General features: G+C 40.3%; 1 protein-coding gene across 2 annotated transcripts; it reads right to left on the bottom strand.

Moving 5' to 3' along the window:
• Positions 1-584: 584 nt before the first annotated feature.
• Nup35 (nucleoporin 35) lies at positions 585-19940 on the bottom strand. Of its 2 annotated transcripts, none has more exons than XM_038337425.1 (9): positions 19822-19940; positions 16644-16809; positions 14930-15062; positions 13801-13855; positions 7033-7174; positions 4375-4444; positions 3519-3647; positions 2293-2457; positions 585-1148 (listed from the first exon to the last, which is right to left on the bottom strand). In XM_038337425.1, the coding sequence occupies exons 1-9, from the start codon at positions 19859-19861 to the stop codon at positions 1071-1073; spliced, it is 978 nt and encodes a 325-aa protein (XP_038193353.1). In that variant the 5' UTR covers positions 19862-19940; the 3' UTR covers positions 585-1070. The 2 variants fall into 2 exon arrangements, with proteins under 2 accessions (XP_038193353.1, XP_038193351.1); XM_038337423.1 differs by having other exon boundaries at positions 14930-15057; positions 16639-16809.
• Between the last annotated feature and the right edge of the window lie 762 nt (positions 19941-20702).

Genomic DNA, 20702 nt, shown 5'->3' on the forward strand with positions numbered 1-20702 from the left:
CCCCACACCATGTATCTATTATTATGAAAAAGATGAAAGAAGAATATAATTAATTCTCTCTAGACCTAATGGCTAAGATTTGGAAGAACTGAGGTACAAGCTCAACAACTAAAGCAACTGACCAAATCCAGGTATTGGACCATGAGAGCAACACAATTCACAGAGCAGTTTTTCCAAGGCCCAGAGTGTTGGGTGGCGAGGACCAGAGAGGGAACTGTTCAACTCTACAGTGTGTAGGGCACCATTAATACCGTGGAAACCTCATTAAGACCATGATCTGAATAAAGCACACGATAGTTAATTTGGGGAAAGATACAAAAATTTTAAATAATCTGTCTTTTGCATATTAACAAACTTAAAAACTCTACAGAAATGCAGTTTTTTATTTTTGATGTATTCAAGTATTTGGAATAAAAACAAATATGAGAAATGCTTCAAACAAAATAAAAGGAGAGAGAAATCAAGTAGGACAAAACATAATGGTAATAAAATCTGAACTCTAGATATAAGTTAATAACATGTTTCTATTATTTCAGTGAACCCTTAAAACTTTTTATTCAATAAATCAATCTTCCAAACAAATATTCAGCACATAAAAATTGACAAAGTTTATTAAGAAACAGTAGTAATAGGTGGTTTTTAAAAAGAACATCAAAGTTGACAATCCAGATATATAAAAAGATAATCAAGATATTAAATACTACCTAAATTAAAGACCGTAATTCCAATTGCTAATTATAATCATGTGTCCTGGTGAAGCAGCTGTCACTCCCCATGAATTCATCCGTCTTCTCGTGACCGCTAAAGAGACTGACTCACTTCCAGCTCAATCATTTAGTTTACTGCAGCCAACGCTGAGCACACGGAGCTAAGCATGCACTGTATCACAGAGAGCACGAGATGCTATCTGCACAATCTTTTCTTCAGGTGTACCTCAGCCATCTTTAAAGTGCAAGCTGCAAACGGGCTGTCTCCTAAACAAAGGAGGTAAAGACATATCTAGGACAGCCGTCCACACTGCTGTAAGTGGTTATACAACTAACCCAAGGAAGCCAGCAGTCCTCACTGCACTACCAGCCGAACATGTACTCCATCGCTCTGGATACAAGACTTTCATCTTTCTTTGGTGTTTGTCTGTCAGAAATAACCTATTAAAACATAGACCACAACAAAGAAGAGAAAAATAATGTGTTAAGAGTTTCTTTAATTGCAGTCAATTCTACCATTAATGTCTAATTTAAAATAGAAACAACAAAATGAGCTTCTATAACTCAACTATGGGTGTTTGACAATAAAATATAGATTTTTAACATTTAACATTTCCAGTTAGAAAACTAAGAAAACCCAAACACTACAAGAAATGAGAAATTTAAAACACAGATTTAAAATATCACAATAGGGCCGGGCGGCGGTGGCGCACGCCTTTAATCCCAGCACTCGGGAGGCAGAGGCAGGCGGATCTCTGTGAGTTCGAGACCAGCCTGGTCTACAAGAGCTAGTTCCAGGACAGGCTCCAAAGCTACAGAGAAACCCTGTCTCGAAAAACCAAAAATAAATAAATAAATAAATAAATAAATAAATAAATAAATAAAATAATATATCACAATAAAAATTCCAATTCTGTAATGATCTCCAAATTTCAGAAGATTCTAACACAAAATTCGACCACTCATCTGACTAGCACACACACTTGTGCAGGTATCAGGACCTGTGCCAAAATCCAGGATTCTAGTTCTTTGGTAGTGGACAATAACAACAAAGTTAGCATTATAATTCCATACTATTCTTCAGAGAAAGTAATAAATTGCTGTAAATCTTTTTAAAATGAAAATTTTTGTCATCATTGATATTTAAAGCAAGTCACCTCTTGATACTATTACATTGTAAGAGGGGTTTTGTTTTGTTTATGATTTTATAATCGACTTAATAAAATTTAATATTTTCATGCTATCAAGGTTCTGGTGTGCATACAACTGTAACTGAGGGAAAACCTTTCAAGATATTTTAAGAAACGTTCTCTTGCTGTGTAGCACTAGAGATCAAACCGAACACCTGTGCACATGCCGGATCAGTGCCTACCACGGAGCTATGTCCCAGCCCAACAGAGAAAGTGTTTCAATGTCCAAGACTCTAACTTTAAAATGGGAAGTGTAGAGTAGGAAGGTTTTACCAAGGAAAAGCACCAGGAAACATTTAACTGTAAACACACATGCACTCAACCTCCACGGGAAACATTTAACTATACACACACATTAGCCCCCCTAACCCCAGCCCTCCAGCTGCCCCTAATACCTGGTAGTCGCTAGTGGAGGCCTTGTAGGCTGTAGCAAGGGGCCGCATGGTAGAGATCCTAGGAGTGCTCCCGGGCTGAGTTGGTGTGCCTAAGGTCTTCACGGGTGTTGTGAAGGCTACAGATGGAGACGACAGGGCTCCTCTGTCACTGTTTTCCATGACACTCTGGAGAAATGAAAAGACACAGGACATACCATCTAATACTATGTAATATTTTAGGAAAACCTTACTAAAAAGGCAACCGATTTGGTCATATAAAGTTTTCAGATAAATTTAGCTTTGAAAAGACAGTATGTTCCTTAATTAGTTGGAGACCTAACCCTCAGCCACATCAAACAGCCTCAGTCTAAGTACAAATCACAAGAACAAGACTCTCCAGGCAAAATAGATGTTTTGGAAGAAACAGGGTCCCAGAGAAGATGAGAGAGGGGAATGGGGATGAAAAGGAACAAGATATATGGTATCCATGTATCCTTCTAGAAGGATCCTTCTAGAAGCATCTCCAGGCAGACTCCATGGTAAGCCATCAAGGACAAACAAAAGGAAGACTGTAGTGATTCTACACGTAACTGCACAGCTGCTGTTGTGCCATCGTTGTCCCTGAGAAGAGAGGACTCGGAGTCCTGGGTACCACACAGCTTCAGACTGAGTCTCCTTCTGACTCACGTTTCTTTCTCTTAGAGTCTAAGACAGAAACACCATCTGCTTTGCTCAATTCCGTGTGCAGTGCAACAATAAAGTGCCTCGTATGTAGTATTCGGATAGAGGTTTGCATGTACTTACTTTCAAGTATATTCAAACTGATTTTTTAAGCTACAAAGAAAAGTTTAAGTTCTACTCATGTTGAAAAAGTACATATAAAGTCAGCTGTAAAGCAGAAATGAGTACAGGAAAGCTTCAGCTCCTCATGGCTCACCATCAGCTGGCACTATGCGGACATAGCACCAACCTTAGGCTTCCTGAACCTGGTGCTACTCTGAGCAGTCCTGAGGTCTGATCAACAACTCTACACTCTACACGTTACTTAGGCTCTGCAGACCTCTCTTTTTTTGGAAAGTGAAAGGATGTGGACATATTGCCTCTAACATCTTGTGATTACTTCTGGCCTACTGTAGTACCATACTACCATACATATCATTTTCAAACTAACAAAAGCAAGCACAGTGAGGCTAAGGCACAAACACTATGTCACTACTGAGACCTCCCTTAAATCGACTACAACCTACTTTATCTATACACGGCTTGACACCGATCATGATGGATTCTCCGAATATTCTCCCATCTTTGCTTAAGGCTTTCCGGGCCTGCAACTTAGACTGGTAACGGATGTGCATCCAGTTGCCTGTGTTAGACATCTGCAAAGAACACAGTTATTACTTAAGGTGTGGAGCCCAGACAAACATACAAACACAAGGACAAAACTAACTTTCAATTTTGTTATTTGGTACCCTGTAAAAAGCTGCATATTAAAATTCAGAAAGATCCTATGGAAAAAACTTCAATAATCCCTACCCAGATCTCAATTCTCTAAAATAGAACGTGTGGCAAATATTGCCTAAAAGTAAAAGGAACTCTCAAAAGAATTATTTCCTACAGAAGTTATATTAACAACTATTATGAAATTTTAAAACGCTATATTCATGAACATGACTTTGTGTAGAACTGAATTAATAGAAATGCAATCTGGGCAAGACCTGAGTATGGGACAAGCATCTCTAGAGGCTGCTGTAAGATAAAGAGCTCTTAACGGGGCTCCAGCAGATCTGGACTCCCCACTTCCTCTGCCCATAAAGCTTAAGAGAAAAACATTAATGTAATATGAGACATATGGTTAATTCTAGGAGGCTGTGACTATTTAAGAAAGGAAGGAAGGTCCCTAAAACTCTCAGTCTACTCTTTAACTATTCCTTCTTAGCAAACACTACTGAGTTTGACTCTTCTACACTCCACTGTATAGATTCTTTGAAAATAAAAACTAAATTTAAATTTAGAACAACAATCAGAAGTAGTGTTCTTCAATTTATAACTTTTGTCTCTGTAACCAAAATCTTAATTGAAGAAGAAAATATTAGCGAGCCTTACCACATGCTTTAAGATATTCCCATACTGTGCAAACTGTAATAATATATAAGAAGCAGACGCTTGTGGAAACCTGGGGGAAGAATGGCCCAGACAAAGCCGTCAGTTTCCATCACCAATACAGAAGCAAACCACCATACCACGCTTCCTCTAGAGTCCGTCCATCAGTCACTCGGCTATTCTCCCTTCCCAGAGCCACCTCTAAAGTCTTTTACGTCCCCACGCCCACAGCTCTCCCACAGCCAGGCAGATGCAGGTCTGCAAAAACACATTATGGGACGTAGTTATAAGCTAGGGCTATCATGACTCAAAGGGAGACCCTTCTAATTATAACACCGAATCTCTCTGCACTGAGCATCTGAAACTTAGTGTTCAAAAATAAAACGGCATCAATAAGAGCAAAAAATGACTTAAAAGGATGACACTCAAAAATAAAACTAGCATCAACAAGAATGATATTAATCACATGAAAATGATTAAGTTACTCCAAAATTACTTGAGGTAATATTCAAATTTTTAATAGCCATATCTTTAAGGATACTTTATCAAGTCTTACAGTCTGAATATTTTACAATAAGGCATAATTATTTTTATAGTCAGAATAATGAAGTGGTTTACTATTTGAAAATAGTACGAGCTACTACCAGTATAGAAAAATATCTGAAACAAATTTAAACCAATATAATCTGAAACTTCAATTAAATAGGCCTAAACAGGCATGAGGGGAGAGGTTAAATTAAACACATTAAAATCAAAATAAGTAAGCCAGGGGCCATGGCACAGGCCTTTAATCCCAGCACTCGGGCGGTAGATGCAGGAGGAGCTCCGAGTTCAAGGCCAGAAGCCTAGGAGAGAGTGAGATCCTGTCTTAACCAACTCTCCAATGTGAATACAACACTGAACTCAGAACTGAAATTTCATTTCTATTTATTTATGTATCTCAAGGTTTGAGATTTTTCATTCAAAAAAAAAAAAACCAAATAAATAAGGCACAAAAATGAAAAGGTAGATAATGACTGCATATGAAGATGGCATTTAAAGAAATAAAATGTGGTTTTTAGGCGCCACAATGACTTTCGGAAAATCTAATATTCTTGTCCTTTTAAAATGATCATTTATGACAATGGATATTTTGTTTATTTTTTACTATGACTCCAAACTGACAAAGTTAAACAAGCAAAAGCAGAACATATATGAGAAAGACTTCCCTTAAATGAACAAAATGTCTTATTCCTTTAAAAGAATGCTTCAGTAAGCACATATAAAATAGCTAAAACATAAAAGTAATGAGATAGAGCATTATAAAATCTTAAATATTTTAAAGCACTAGAAGTAACTCAAATACTTTTTCTAACTACTAGACATCTTTAAAGTTACACTAACACTTCTGAACCCAAAAACCAGACTAAGAAATGATAAGCACACTTATTGAAAAGCAAAATCAAGTAGTCAGCTCAAATGCCAGGGACATGGGGCTTTGCAAGGTTTCCAAGCAAACAAAGGGAGGCAGCTGCCCTATTCTCACTACAGCAGCCAGTAACATGAAAATCTCTTCAAAGCAGCAGCCACCCTGCCCCAAAGGGAAAGGCCAGTTACAGCAGAGGGCAAAACAGGACGTGACACTTTCCACCATGCACTCCCACACACCTTCTGAATTTTTAAATGTTAAAATAAGTTAAATGTATAAAGCCAAATAAACACTTAATATCCACTATTTATTCTTCCTTCAAGGAACCCTATGTGTTATGTCTATATAGTCTATTCCCAAAACCAACATAGTAAGGCCCAAATCACACTTTTTGTTTTGTTTTGTTTTTGTTTTTCGAGGAAGGGTTTCTCTGTAGCTTTGGAGCCTGTCCTGGAACTAGCTCTTGTAGACCAGGCTGACCTTGAACTCACAGAGATCCACTGCCTCAGCCTCCCGAGTGCTGGGATTAAAGGCGTGCGCCACCACCGCCCGGCTGGCAATCACACTTTTGAGAAATAATCTGTTATGTGGTTTAGTGTAAAGACCAAATTGGAATCAAAAGGCCTCTGTTTCTGCTCAAGTTCTTGCTATTTAATGAGTTATGAATCTCTAAAGAATCCACTTTGCTATCTCTAATCCGTTTTCCTCATCTGGGTAAGTAAAGATTTACTGCTGTCTCTGAGGTGCTTACATTATTTCGGCAACAAAAGTTATTATGCTGCAAGTACCATCCTATTTCTACTATTAAATACTGATGAGAGGGTGCCATTTTTGTCACACAGAACATAAACGAATCTCAGCAGTGCCAGCTCAAGCCAGCTAAGAAGACTACCAAAACACAGGAGCCCCTAGAAAATGCATAAAGGGGATCCTGAATCTAAAGGGAAGGTCTTGCCTTTCACAACTAGGAAATGATTTGGGAAGAGCATGCAAAATGGTTTTTATAAGTCAAAAATTAAGTTCTAGCTAACAATATCCAGGATGTGGACGGCATGCACAAGATGACACACGCTGCTGTCTGCAATTCAGTATGAAACACACCAGCAACAGAAAAGGCAACAAGGTAAATGTTGCCAGCTGTTCATAACTGTGGAATCTAGTTGTAAGTGTGTGTGTGTTTGCTGGCCAAGTCTTTCAACAATATCAACAAACACTGGGGTGGGGTAGTTTTTTATAAGGTCCATAATCCTTACCCAAACACAGTCACCCAAGTATCATCGAGGTGATCTTCTGAAGTCAGAGAATCTCCTTGAGTATAAAAAGGATCCAACTGGGCAGGAGATAGTGTCGTCTTCCGTGGCTGACCAATATTTGCTGGACTAAACATGCTTTGCCCTATATTAGTAAAGTTAGGAAGTTAGCTACCAATATAAACACATGAGCTTATTTTAAAACAAAGATCTTAGTTTAAAGGGCAAAGTATATTAAAAGTTGACAATGACCTCTTCAGGACTCTATAGGCACTATTTTTACATGTATATTTACACTCCCACTCCCCCTCCCCCCCCTCCCCAGGTATAGTGGTACATCTTTAATCCCAGCACTTGGGAGGCAAAGGCAAGAGGATCTCTGTGAGTTCAAGGCCAGTTTGGTCTAAATAGCAAATTACAGGCCAGCCAGGACTACACAATGATACTCTGTCGCAAACATAAACAAATAAGCCTAAGCAACCATCCCTTTAAAATCTAATTAATTCTTTCTACAAAGATATGCCTTTAATAAGCCAAAGACAATAAAAGGTACATTAGTAGAAAACCTGAAGCCAATTCAATTTTTTATGCCCTGTATAACCATTAATATACAGTTTAGTTATGCTATATCATGTAATAACCTTCAAGCAAGAAATTAAATTAAGGCTTAAGTTGAGACAACCATTATGACCTTTAAAAAGACAAGTCAAAATTAAGTCTCAAATGAATAAGCAATCTAATTTTTGCCTTGTCAACTAATCTAAAAAATGTAATTACTTATACTAATCGAAAAGCATTTACATAAGTTTAATATAATTGCTCTCCTCCAAGTTAATATTTAATTGCTCCTCTGATTTTACTTCTTTTAAATCAAACTTCTGGTACCAATACTCTATTCTGTGTAAGATAAAAATAAAATGTACCTATCAAACCACATCAGACTAGAGTATACTTAGCTTCCTTGGTAAATCACTATCCAAATGTCCTTCATAAAACCAGATTAAAGAGAGGGCAAAAGCCCTTATTACCTTTCAATTATAGAACAGACCCAATTATTTCAAACTAAATGAAAACAAAAAAAAAAATTACAAGAAATTTCCAAAGGATATGACAAATGAACAATGAAAGTTTTGGCCATGACACCTTCTTACCATGAACACGAGCAGCACAGGTGTGTGATTAAGAACTATGCCTCAGCTCAGTGTACAATGGGGCCTCTGTTCTGTTCCCAGGAAGAAATACCTACACCTAGGAACTTTCTCCAAAAAGACAAGTGTCATGGTAAACGCCTCAGATTGAACCTAATAGCTCATACTAGCAAAGCGACTCATGGTCACTCCAGACAGCTAACAGTAGCAGTTGGAATGGTTCCTGAGAGTCCTTCACATAAATTATCAAGCCTTAGACTTATTTTGGTAAGCCCATTTATACCAACCCATGTGAGGATATGACAGTGCTGAATATGCTCTACCTTGCAGCCCGTGTCTGCAGTGAGGATGAACGGGGGGGGGGGGGGGTGCTTCCCTTACAGTGTAAGACCTGATGCTCACTGTATCCAGATGCACCCTGGACAGCGGACAACACCTCGACTCCCTCAGACACCTAGTAACAGTCTAAGTCTTTTAGTGTCAATACACAGCTGTCCTGACTCCCCCATGATAGACTCTAACGTGAACTGTCAAATAACCCTTTCTCCCTCACTTTTATGGCAGTATTCTAAACTAAAACAGCAGCTAAGTCTTTTCTTCCTTGAATGAGACATTTAAAACACAACATGTGAGACTCTGGAGAGATGGCTGAGCTGTGAAAGGCTCCTTGTTAAACTAAGGAAAACTAACCTGAGGCATATAACAGGAATGAGGTGCTGGGCCTCTGAAGATCCTGGAGGAGAACCTCTTCCTGGTCTGCTCCCCATGGCTTATTCTGCCGGCTTCCTTACAGAACCAGAGACACCAGCTCAGGAGCTGGACCCTCCCATCAACCATTAATCATGGAACTGCACCATGGACTGGCCTACAGGCCAATCTGACGGAGGCATTTTCTCAAATGAAGTTCCATCTTTCCAGAACAGCCTGGCTCCCAACCCAGTGAGACCAAAGATTTCATCTCTGAAGAAAAGAAAGCTAAGCCCAAGTGTATGGTATAGTGGTGCACACCTTTAATCCCAGCACTCGGGAGGCAGAGGCGCAGGCAGTTCTCTGTGAGTTCAAGGTAATCCTGCTCTACAGAGCAAATTTCCAGACAGCCAAAAATGTTACAGAGAAACCCCATCTCAAAAAAAAAAAAAACAAAACAAAAAACAAAAAAAAAAAAACGGAAGGAAGGAAGGAAGGAGGGGGGGGGGAGAAAAGAAAGCTAAACACCTCAAAAATCAATGAGCCCAATCCGGGCTGTGGTGACGCACACCTTTAATCCCAGCACTCGGGAGGCAGAGGCAGGCGGATCTCTGTGAGTTCGAGACCAGCCTGGTCTACAAGAGCTAGTTCCAGAACAGGCTCCAAAACTACAGAGAAACCCTATCTCGGGGGAAAAAAAAAATCAATGAGCCCACTCACAGAAGAGACAATGAGAGGGTAAAGTGACAATCTATTTAATGAAAAGGGAAATTTGCCTGTTTGTACTCAGAACACCAGCCAGGCAACTTTGAAGTTCCTTAAGACTTTTCTTTGAGAGAAAAATTAAGAGGGAGGGCTACATAATCTGAAACTGACCTCCAATTAGCCCTTCACAAAACATTCAGCGTATTATCCAATTCTCCTACTGTGCAGTGCAGTAAGAATTAATTAATCTTGCCCCCAATTCCAACCAATGGGACCCCAGCTATGCAAAAGATTCCGCATACCTAGCTTTTTCCTACATGTTCATTGCTTCAACAATGACAAAAGAGAAAATAAGTACAAAAAAAAGAGAGAGGAACAGAACGGGAATTAAAAAGAGTCAGCAGCTAAGACATCGTTAAAGAAAGAATAGGATGTTACATTTCTAAGTTCATTCAGAAAAACAAAAGAAGACTATGGAAGTTAAGAAGTAACAGAAGAAAGACTCATTGAGGAAATCTGAAAAGGCAGCATACAAATACGGATAGTGATGGAGAAGAGAAAAACAGAATTACAAATCTCCCAGGGATCCAAATACAAACAAAAAGGCATTCCCCAAAGAGAGAAAGCAAAAGAAAGCAAGCTCCTAAGATCCAGGAAGGATGTTCCTCGAACTCAAGGACGCACCTTAACTAAAGGATCATGTCTCCCAGGGAAAACAGCAAAGCACCCTGTGAACTGAAAACACAGACACGCAGAGATCCTACGTTTTTCTCCCAACCACACAAATCATCATGGCAGATAACTTCCACAGAACACTGGAAAGTAGAAGACAAAGGAACCTGTCTCTTCAATTTCAATCTCAAGCATAAAGAAGATTACAAAGAAGCATTTCTACCCTAAGTTTTGTGTTTTACTTATTCTGCAAGCTTTATGGTAAAACTACTCAAATGTGTGTTTCACCAAAAAGAAAATGGAAGACACACAACTAGAAGAAGGCAAACTAGAAAGAGCTGTTCACATTCTGAACCAGCAACTGCCGGGAAAGTTACGGTCTCAGCGTAAAAAGAAACAAATAAAACCAGCACTTGTAGCTGGCCATTTTATAAAAAAGATAAGCATGTATCATAGCAACAGAAGGCTTGCTTCAAGGAGCAAATGGCACAGAGAAAATAGATTAACACTGGAGACGGAACACTGGTAGAACACTTTGCTTAGGACACACTGTGCTCTAGGTTCAATCTTCAACACTGCCAACAAAATTAAAAGAGAAGAAAAAAGGTGGACTAAAGGGAAAAAAGGCGTTTTTGTCCTACTAAGCCGTACTGGCAACTTGACCAGTCTAGAGTCACGTGAGGAGGGGGTCTCAAGTGAGGAATTGCCCAGATCAGATTAGCCTGTGGTCATTTCTGTAGGGAACGTCCTTGATTGTTAAATGATGTGGGTGTCCTGGTGTGCATAAGGAAAGCAGTTGAATATGGATGTGCAAGCAGGCAGCCTTCCTCCCTGATTTCTACTGGACTTCCTACCGTGACCTCCTTCAGTAATCTCTAAACTGAAATTAAGCCATTCTTAGAAGAGTATAGATATATCATAAACTACCTAAAGGAAATATAGCTACATTTTAAAACTTAGCAAAATCAGCATGTGTGGTTAGCTAAGTGATAGTCCTCTGGGATAGTAAATCTGTGGCTACTACAGTAAAACAGGCCTCAAAGATGTGAATGCACAGCTAGAGTAGCCAAGATAATTCAGAACACTAAACATTCTTGGCACCTATCCTCGTAAGAAGAAAGCTAGGGAAGATTTTATTACTCTATTTCTGTAATACAGCACCATAACCATGGCAACTTATAAAACAAAGTTGAATTAGATCTATGGTTCCAGAGGTCCAAGTCTATGGGGGGTGGGGGTGGAATAAAGACCTGAGGGCTGGCAGCTGGAGCAGTGGTGTGGAAAGTCCTTCTGTGATATGTGTTGCTTTTATTGGCTAATGAATAAAGGAACTGCTTTGAGCCTATAGCAAGGCAGTACAGAACTAGGTGGGGAAAACTAAACTGAATGCTGGGAGAAAGAAGGCAGAGTCAGGAGAATCCATGTAGCCCTGCCAGAGACAGAGTGGGCCGAACCTTGCTGGTAAGCCACAGCCATATGGTGATACACAGATTAATAGAAATGGGTTAAATTAAGATGTAAGAGCTAGACAATAAGAAGCTAGAGCTAATAGGCCAAGCAGTGATTTAATTAATACAGTTTCTGTGTGGTTATTTCAGGGCTGGGCAGCCAGAGAAAAACAAGCAGCCTCCCTACTACAGAGCAGCAGCTGAGAGGCAGAGAGCACATTGAAACGGTATGGGTCTCTGGAAACCTCACCACCCCTAGTGCTGAGGCCATGGCTCCTGATCCTTCCTATACGATGCCACCAGCAGGGGAGCCAGTACTCAACCATAAGAGCTGGTAGGGGCCATTCCCATTCCAATCCCCACCAGAGGTGTTATGGTAAGGAAGCATAAGCACACACAAAGAACTCATGCCCTACAGCATAGGACATCACTCCATGAAAGCTGCAACATCAGAAACCTACAGTTAAGCAAGAAAGGAACATTTATTAGCACTAAGTATAGGAACTAAGAAAATAGCTCTAAGCAAAGTCTGTTTTCTCAAGTTTCTCATCAACTACCTTTTCTGTATCTTACTTACTGTTAGCTGTGCCTAAGTCAGTATATCTGCTAGATCTTTCCAAAAACTATTCCTTTTTACTCATTCCGTGATGTAGAATATTTTTTTCCTTTTTTCTTTTTTTTTCTCTACTTATTTATTTATTGGTTTTTCAAGGTAGGGTTTCTCTGTGTAACAGTTCTAGCTGTTCTGGAACTAGCTCTTGTAGAGCAGGCTGGTCTCAAACTCAGAGATCTGCCTGCCTCTGCGTCCCGAGTACTGGGATTAAAGGCATATGCCACCACCGCCTGGCTGTGGAATATTATTTTAAGGTGTGTTACATTTGTTTATGCTCTGGAACATTTGTTTAACAATGTAAGAATGTGTTGCTTTTGTTTATGCTGCATTTAGCTCGGTGAACCTGTGATTCTTTGCCTGTCTAAACACCTGATGGCCTAATAAACAGCTGAAAGGCCAATAGTGAGGCAGGAGAAAGGATAGGAAGGGCTGGCAGGCAGAGAGTAGAGATAGGAAAAATCTGGAAAAAGAGGGAGGAGCAAGAGAGAACAAGGAGAAGAGGACATCGGGGCCAGCCACCCAGCTAAAGAACAAGCCACAGAGTAAAAGGGAAAGTAAGATACACAGAAGAAGAGAAAGAAGAACGGAGGGAAAAGGTGGTGGCATACACCTTTAGTCCCAACACATCAGCCAAGAAATGTGAGCCACCTCTAGAAACAGAAAGCTGCTCTAACTTAACAGAACCCTTTCAATGCCCTCGTTAGTCCACTAAGAACTACGGCATGCTCTTGACCTTGAAAACTGCACCACAATAATGGCTCAAGCCATTATTCAGCTTACGATAACTAAAAAAGTGCCAACAGTAAGCTAACATACTACTCTACAGAACTCCAAGTCCAGACAGAAGAGGCAGCACATTTGTAATCCTAACACCCAAGAGCCTGAAGCAGGTGGGCCTGAGCTACTCAGCAAGACCCTGTCCCCCTAAAAAACAAAACAAAACTTTAAGTCCCACCCTTTCCTCTACACAAAATGCATTAGCTTCTAATGAACTTTATAATCTGCTTATTGTTTATAAACATAAATCCTGTAGCCAGTGTTTTGAGGATTATCTACTGTGTTCTGTGTCACACAGCTTAATGCTGGGCAGCTGAATACACATTCAATGAGAATAGTAAACACATATAAAGGATCATGTCCTAAGGATGATACTGACAGTAATTAAATTGTTGTTAAAAAACCAGGGATTACACTCAGCGGCTGTTAGATTACAGCGTGGTATCAATACACTAAAAACACCTGTATGTTGACCTGAGTGTTCATTCCAGCTGCAACAACTCTTTATATAGTTTTTAATAACTCAGGAAATACTTCAAAAGTCTATTAGGTATGCATTTTTAAATTCTTAATACTTTTGGTAAACTATCCTATCTATAAACTCAGAAAGCAAGCTATACAAAGCATCACCTTTCTAAAGGACGTCAGAAAGTCCCTAAATCTGGAGTAAGACTGCTGGCAACCATCAGAGCCGAGAGCAGAGTTTAGGACGAGGACTCACCAGTCACTGGAGTTGTGACTCCAACAAGAGGACTCTGCATCACTGAGATGTTTGTCTGCATGAAAGCAAGAGTGCTAAGTTAACACAAGTTCTAACCATGCACAAACGGTCTGTGTGACTTCAAAGTCAAAACCATCTTTCTGTGCTATGATCTACAACTCCTTTAAACATTTCAAATAAGGTAAGAACTAATGCTAGTTCTTCTCATGCAGCAGAATCAAATGGTCATAAATCCAGAAGAAGCAGTGATTCTCATTCCAAACTTCACATCAGCTTTACTTAACTTGCAGAATGGTCCCTATTCAGGATGTTCTAGATTTAGCAAACCCAGAAGAGCACTGTCCATTAAGAATGGCACACATGCAAGTCAGGCATTCACATACCTGAGAATCATCAGAACACCTACAGAAAGAACATACTAAAGCAGCTTTTTAGTAAAATAAGGACTGGATATCTATAAAAGGATAATGGTTTTATGTAAATAAAAATTAATAAAACAAAACTCTCAGGCCAGGCATGCTGGCAGACACCGTTAAGTCCAGCACTTGGGAGTAGAGACAGCGTTATCTGTGAAAGTTCCAGGCCAGCCTCAAAACCACCAGCAACAAAGCTCTCAAATCATTATTAAATACTCAACCTCCAAATACAACCCTGAATTTTCATTTTAATTTTTTCCCTAGAAAAGAATGCATAAATCTTAAGCTTAAGCAAATAGAACGACTTAAAACCCTAATAACACTCTACATTTACAATAATCAGGCTGGGAACATGGACAGGTTAATAAGACATAACTATAAAAACCACAGAATCACTTAAGAGCGAAAACAATCCAGTGTCTACTGCCTTTTTTGCTACTATAGGATCTTGCTATATAGGACAAGCCAGTGGTCCTCTTGCCTTGCCTCAATCTCCCAAGTGCAGGGCCTATAGGTGTATGCCACCATGCCCACCTTAGAATTTTGAACACTTTAAGTGCATTTCATGATAATTGAGTATATATGTACTTGCTTATACTATGCTTATGGTTCCTTCAGAACAGGCATCAGGGAACTTTCTAATTACTGACCTCACTGTGTAAGCACACAAAAACACAATGACTAATCATGGAGCATGAGAACTTGTGTGTCACCTGTCTTCTTGAAGTCAAAGGTGCCGACCCGAGTCCTGGACTGGAAATGTCATCATATATACTTCTAACCGGTGGAGCTCCGCTTTTATCTTTAGGAGCAGGCACGACTGGTTGTGGTGGTGACCCCCCTGTGTGTACAAAAAGCAGTCAGGTGAAAAAGCAAGCTAACCATTCATCTTTCTTCTCGGGTATGTTTAATTTACGGTTTTGAAATAACAAACTCTTTATTTCCTAGAATGATTCAGCCTTTAGTATGTGTAAGAGTCACCTGGGCTCCTGGGAGATGTCAGACTGATTCAAAAGGTACAAGATGGAACCAACGACCACACAAGCTCCCAGGTGATGTCACAATGTGGGTGAGCAGCAGACTGTACTTTGAAGGAAGATTTCAGAATAAATTGCTACTGGAAATTTCAATGTTTAGAAAACACAGGTAATGTTGCTTTCTCTACTCTATGCTTAACATTTCAATACACAATGTGACCAATCCCAGAGCTACTTACTGTGGTGACGTATGCCCTTGGTCCTAACTACCCAGGAAGCCGAGGTGGGCAGATCACATGTATTACAAGGTCAAGGCCAACACTAACAACACATTAGGCTCTGTCTCAAAACAAATAAAATGTAATCTCATTTCTTCCTAAAGTATATATTAAACAACTCCACTGAATATATATATCTGAATAATTAAAATCACTCCAGTTAGAAATTTGATTGTCAAATGAAACAGACTGTATTCATAATTCTTATAGTAGAAACATTTTTAATAATGACAGAAAAGACCTGACTTCTGTGACATAAACAATGCTAAGCAATGAAGCAGCCCTGGCCTTTATTTAAACAAATGCAAAGTTTCAACAGTAGTCCAGTTACTCAGAGCCCAGACGACGGAAAGAGATTCAGCTGTGCTTGGCATCATGCTGTCACTAGAGAGCAAGTATTGTCATCATTACTTAGCTTCAGATTCCTCTTCTGAAACACTGTTTTGAAAAATGGAACTATTACTACCTATTTTGTTGAAACTGTTGTTGTTGTCTGAAACAGGATTTCCTTTTTGTGTATTTATAGCCTTGCCTGTCCTGGAACTTGCTCTGTAGACCAGGCTGGCCTTGAACTCCTGAGTATCGCCTGCCCCTGTCTTTCAAGTGTGGGGATTAAAGGCGCGTGCAACCACCACCCGGCCATTTTTCTTTAACGAAGTAAATATAAAATGATTAGCATTCAGCCTAGCTCACCACTTAAGTATAGCTTAATTTCTTTTGGGTTTTACAGTAGCTGCTTATTGTTTTATATTTTATTGTTTTTAGACAGGTGATCTACTGCTCAAGCTGACCTCCAACTCACTAGGTGGGGAAGAATGTCCTTGAATTACTAATACTACTGCTCTATTTCCTAAATGATGGATTATAGGCTTTCACCACCACGCCTGGCTATATTTATGGCTTTTAAACAGGCTTTTTCAGGGCCCAGCTTGCCTAAATTGCCCTACGTGGCCCACACTGACCTTGAACTCACAAACTTCCTGCACCAGCCTCCTAGGTGCTGGGATGATAGGGCTCACCACCAAACTGGGCTAGGGTATAACTTTATAATAGAAGTATTTTAAAATTAATAATGTATTGGTAAGCGAGAATGCTGCACCATTACATCTCTGAAATTCTACTAGGAATACTGATATACCATGATACTACTATTAGCAATTAACCCACCTGCGAGCAAAGGTGATCTCATTTCCATTACTCCTACGGATGGGCCACTAATTGATCGAGGCTGTGGAGTCACTGGAGCTGGTAAATCCCCCATTAAAAATCCAGGTAAGAACTGGGCATTAACGCCTGTCTTCGGAGATGTCGGTGAACCCAGCATCATTGGTTCAGATCCTAAATTAATCAAAAAGTGAAATAATGCCATTTCTGTTATCATATCTAACAAATAGAGCAATTTATGATAAAAGTTGAATAACTTAAAACAATCTAAAATATTATGAACTATAGTTGAATCTACTTTAAAAGCAACTAAGGATTCTTTCAAAAACGTAGAAGTGTCCTCACAGTGGTGCTCCCTCGTTCTCACCACACCAGAGAGCAGCCCAGGACGTGGCCCATCCAGCCCGCAATGGTCATCTTTGGCAGATGGTCCTGGTTATATTATTTTACTTGTTTAAAAGCATCATTTGAAACCCTTATTATCTTAAAAGAAATCTCCAAGCAGAAAATATTTCCCATAGTTTATACTGTGCAACCAAAAGCAAGGAGAATACGCCAATTTTATGCAAATTTTGACCAATCAGAAACAATGGGTTTAATCTCTTCTTTCTACACATCAAACTGTGCATTGTTTCAGTAATAAGGTAATCATGCACACATTACACTAATAAGGTTGCAACTTGCCTTTAACTCAGGAAGACATTGAGAGTAGTGGTAAAACTTACTTTCAGATCATTATCATTTATTAGAAAAATCATTTGGAGAACTATAATCAACAAAAGTTTCTCTAAAATAAAACCAATCTAAAGAGAGATCTAACACTTCATAAGCATCAACTCAAAATTAATCTTCTAGGGTTGAAGAGAAGTCTCAGTGGTTAAAAGTACTGACTACTGTTCCAGAGGACCCATTCCCAGTACCCACATAGCAGCTCACAAAATTCCAGTTTCATGGAATCTAAAACCCTCTTGTGGCTTCTTTAGACACCAGACACACTTGTGGTACACAGAAATAAATGTAGGCAAAACACCCATGCACATAAAACAAAAACATACACATTTAAAAAATGTAACCTCCTCAAATGGCAGCTATGGTTATTCCCATTATGAAGATAAGGAAACTACAGCTGAATTTCAAATTTAAGCTATAAGAAAAGCACAGGATAGATAGAGATGTGGGCTCAGGGTCTCTTAACAAAATGGGCGTAAGCGTAGAATCGACTCACATTATTAGAATAGTAACAAGTATAAGCCTTGAGCTGATGGCTAATTACCACCATCCTATAATACCACAACCTTAGTAAAGTGGCAATGGAGAATTTGCATTTCTGCTGATGAGCACCTAATTTTCTGGCTTAGGGAGTAAGCCTTTGTACGATTTATCGTATCAAAGAAGTTTGGTGTTTGACATTAATAGCTATGTGGGTTTTGCCAACTATTGCTTAACTTCTACATAGCCTAAATACTTGTTTTCTGCTAATCAAAGCTTTCAATTACTTATTCTTTCCCCTTTTTTCATTATTGTAGACCTACATATTAACAATGTAAGTTTAAAGAGGGGAAAACCAAAGTAATTCAGAAGGGTAAAACAAGTATCAAAATAAGGTGTAAAGAAAAATAGCTATATTGTAATTCTTTTGTGAAGTACTAATTACATGATGCTACTACCTATTTCAAAAGAACAGTAAACTCAAACCAGATGTCTCAAAAAAGGCATATTCTGAACAGATACTTAGAAAACTACAGTAGCAAAATACAAGGTAACAATGCAAACTACCTTCATTCTTCCATCTACAAAGGGGTAGGGAAATTACAACATGACAAGTCTAAGAATTAGGTCAAGTGCTGGTGAGGTGGCACACTGGGTAAAAGCCCTTGCCACTAAGCCTAAATTCAGTCCCCAAAACACACGCACACATGCATCCACTTGCACATTACATAAAGAAAAATCCACTTAGGTCAAGGAAAACTCGGTCCCCTAAATACATAGTGAAGGAGTAGGAAGTCAGACTGTCACTAACCATCCCTTCACGGCTTAACAGAGTAAGGGCTGCATCCTGGCATCCTGCATGTCTTAAGTGTCACTTCTCAGTCTCTGCCCCAAAATATTAAGTGCCACACTGTGGTCCTCAGCGAGAGCGTGTGAGAAGATGGAATGGGAGAACGCCATACCAGCAGATACCTGGAAACCGTGCCGCATGAACCTCAGCAGTTACTATTAGGGGACATCAAAGACTTGGCTGGGCCAGATACAAGGACGTTCTTGCTCACAGTATGTACTACCTCAACAAACATGCACTCCAAAATGTCATCGCTGAACAGAAAACCTGGACCTACTAATGAAATTTCCTAATCTCTAAGGTAATATGAAAAAAAATACCTAGATCAATACCTGGGCACAAGTTTTAATGCAACAGTGTATCTACTTATCTACATTTATAACATTATAGGGTTTTTTTTTTTTTTTTTTTTTGGTTTTTCGAGACAGGGTTTCTCTGTGTAACAGTCTTGGCTGTCCTAGAACTCACTCTGTAGATCAGGCTGGCCTCGAACTCAGAGCTCCACCTGCCTCTGCCTCCCGAGTGCTGGGATTAAAGGCGTGCGCCACCACCGCCCGGCCGCCCTGCTATTCTTAAAACTTTTTACCCAAAACATGGCAAGCATGACATGTCATTTAATCTACAGAGTTAATTCTGCACACTATGCCACGCTTGCTCTTTTTCCAGCTCAGAAAGCTATAAACCAATCCTGTGAGTCTTTGCAACTGTAAAGTGGTTGTTTTGTTTTCTGTTGTAAAAATACGACCGCTGTCATTACTCACAAAACGCTAGACTGTTTTCCTACGGCATCTTCGGGAAGTTTCCCCCAACCAATAATGGGATAAACTTTTAGACCCAAGAGTCCTGCGACAGAGCCGCATTCCCAAGCAAAGGGCGGCGGAGGGGGCAGCCAGGCTGGCTCTAGGCCATGCTCCCCGCTCCACACACCGACTCCTTTCCTGAAAGACCCGGGGGTGACCGCCCACCCCGGTGCACGCTCTCGGGGCGCCGGGGAGGGAGACCGCACCGGGGCCGGGCGCCGGCACCGAGCGCGGCGCTTCCCGCTCCCTCCGTGGCGCGCGACGGCCGCCTCCCCGTCCCCGGCGCGCGGTTTGGGCCACTAGGGAGGCGGCGGCTCCTTCACTCACCCAGCGTGGGCGCCTGGGGATCCACGGCAAACGCTGCCATCGCCACGGCCGCCCTGCCTACAGCGGGCACCTTCCCGGTTTTCAAAAATGGCGGAAACGCTCCTCACCGTTAGGGCCGCGCGACCTGCGGGGTTGCGTAACTTCCGGCCATGCTCTCTGCGGAGGCTGAGAGTGCTTCCGCCATGTTGGAAGAGGGCAAGCTTCTTGGCCCGGTTGGCGAGTCTGGGAAAGGTTTTGCTGGGGATGCATGGCAGATTGTGGGACCTCTGGTTCTGAGGATGGTTTTGGTCACGCCTCAAGCCTCCTGATATGCTTGCGTTTGTGCTTCATAGAAACAGATTCCTTTGCTCGCTTGTTAATTAGTGTGGCTTCCCCAGTGCGCTGTCTTCCATTGGCTTTCCTAACACCTGGGACAGTAGACTTAATGAAACTCGATATTCCTTTTTCTCAACAATTTGATTTCTGTACTTGATATCGGACGTTCATCTTTCAAAGTCTTCCACCATCTATAGGTCATTTCTCTTCAATGTCTTGGGCACTATTTCATATTAAACCATAGTTAGTGTATTGTGTATGTATTGTGTATTAATACATACAAAAGAATATAGATAAAATATCATGACATTCCTGTCTTCCCCTCTTCACTCTGTTTTTTCCTGGGGGTATATTCTTGTATTAATCACATACATCTACATAGAACGTATATGTTAAAATGTTTAGTTTCACTGTTTGCAAATATAAAAAATAATGTGCTTCTGTGTTCTAGGAGGTGCTCTGGTCCTCTCCCAGCCTTTCCGAAATATTGACATATCTGTTGCTGTTTCTTTCCACACTTTCTAGAATCCTAAATCCTGGGGGGCTTTTGTTACAGGAGTGGAGAA

This window comes from Arvicola amphibius, chromosome 7, assembly GCF_903992535.2.
Source record: "Arvicola amphibius chromosome 7, mArvAmp1.2, whole genome shotgun sequence".
NCBI lineage: Eukaryota > Metazoa > Chordata > Mammalia > Rodentia > Cricetidae > Arvicola > Arvicola amphibius.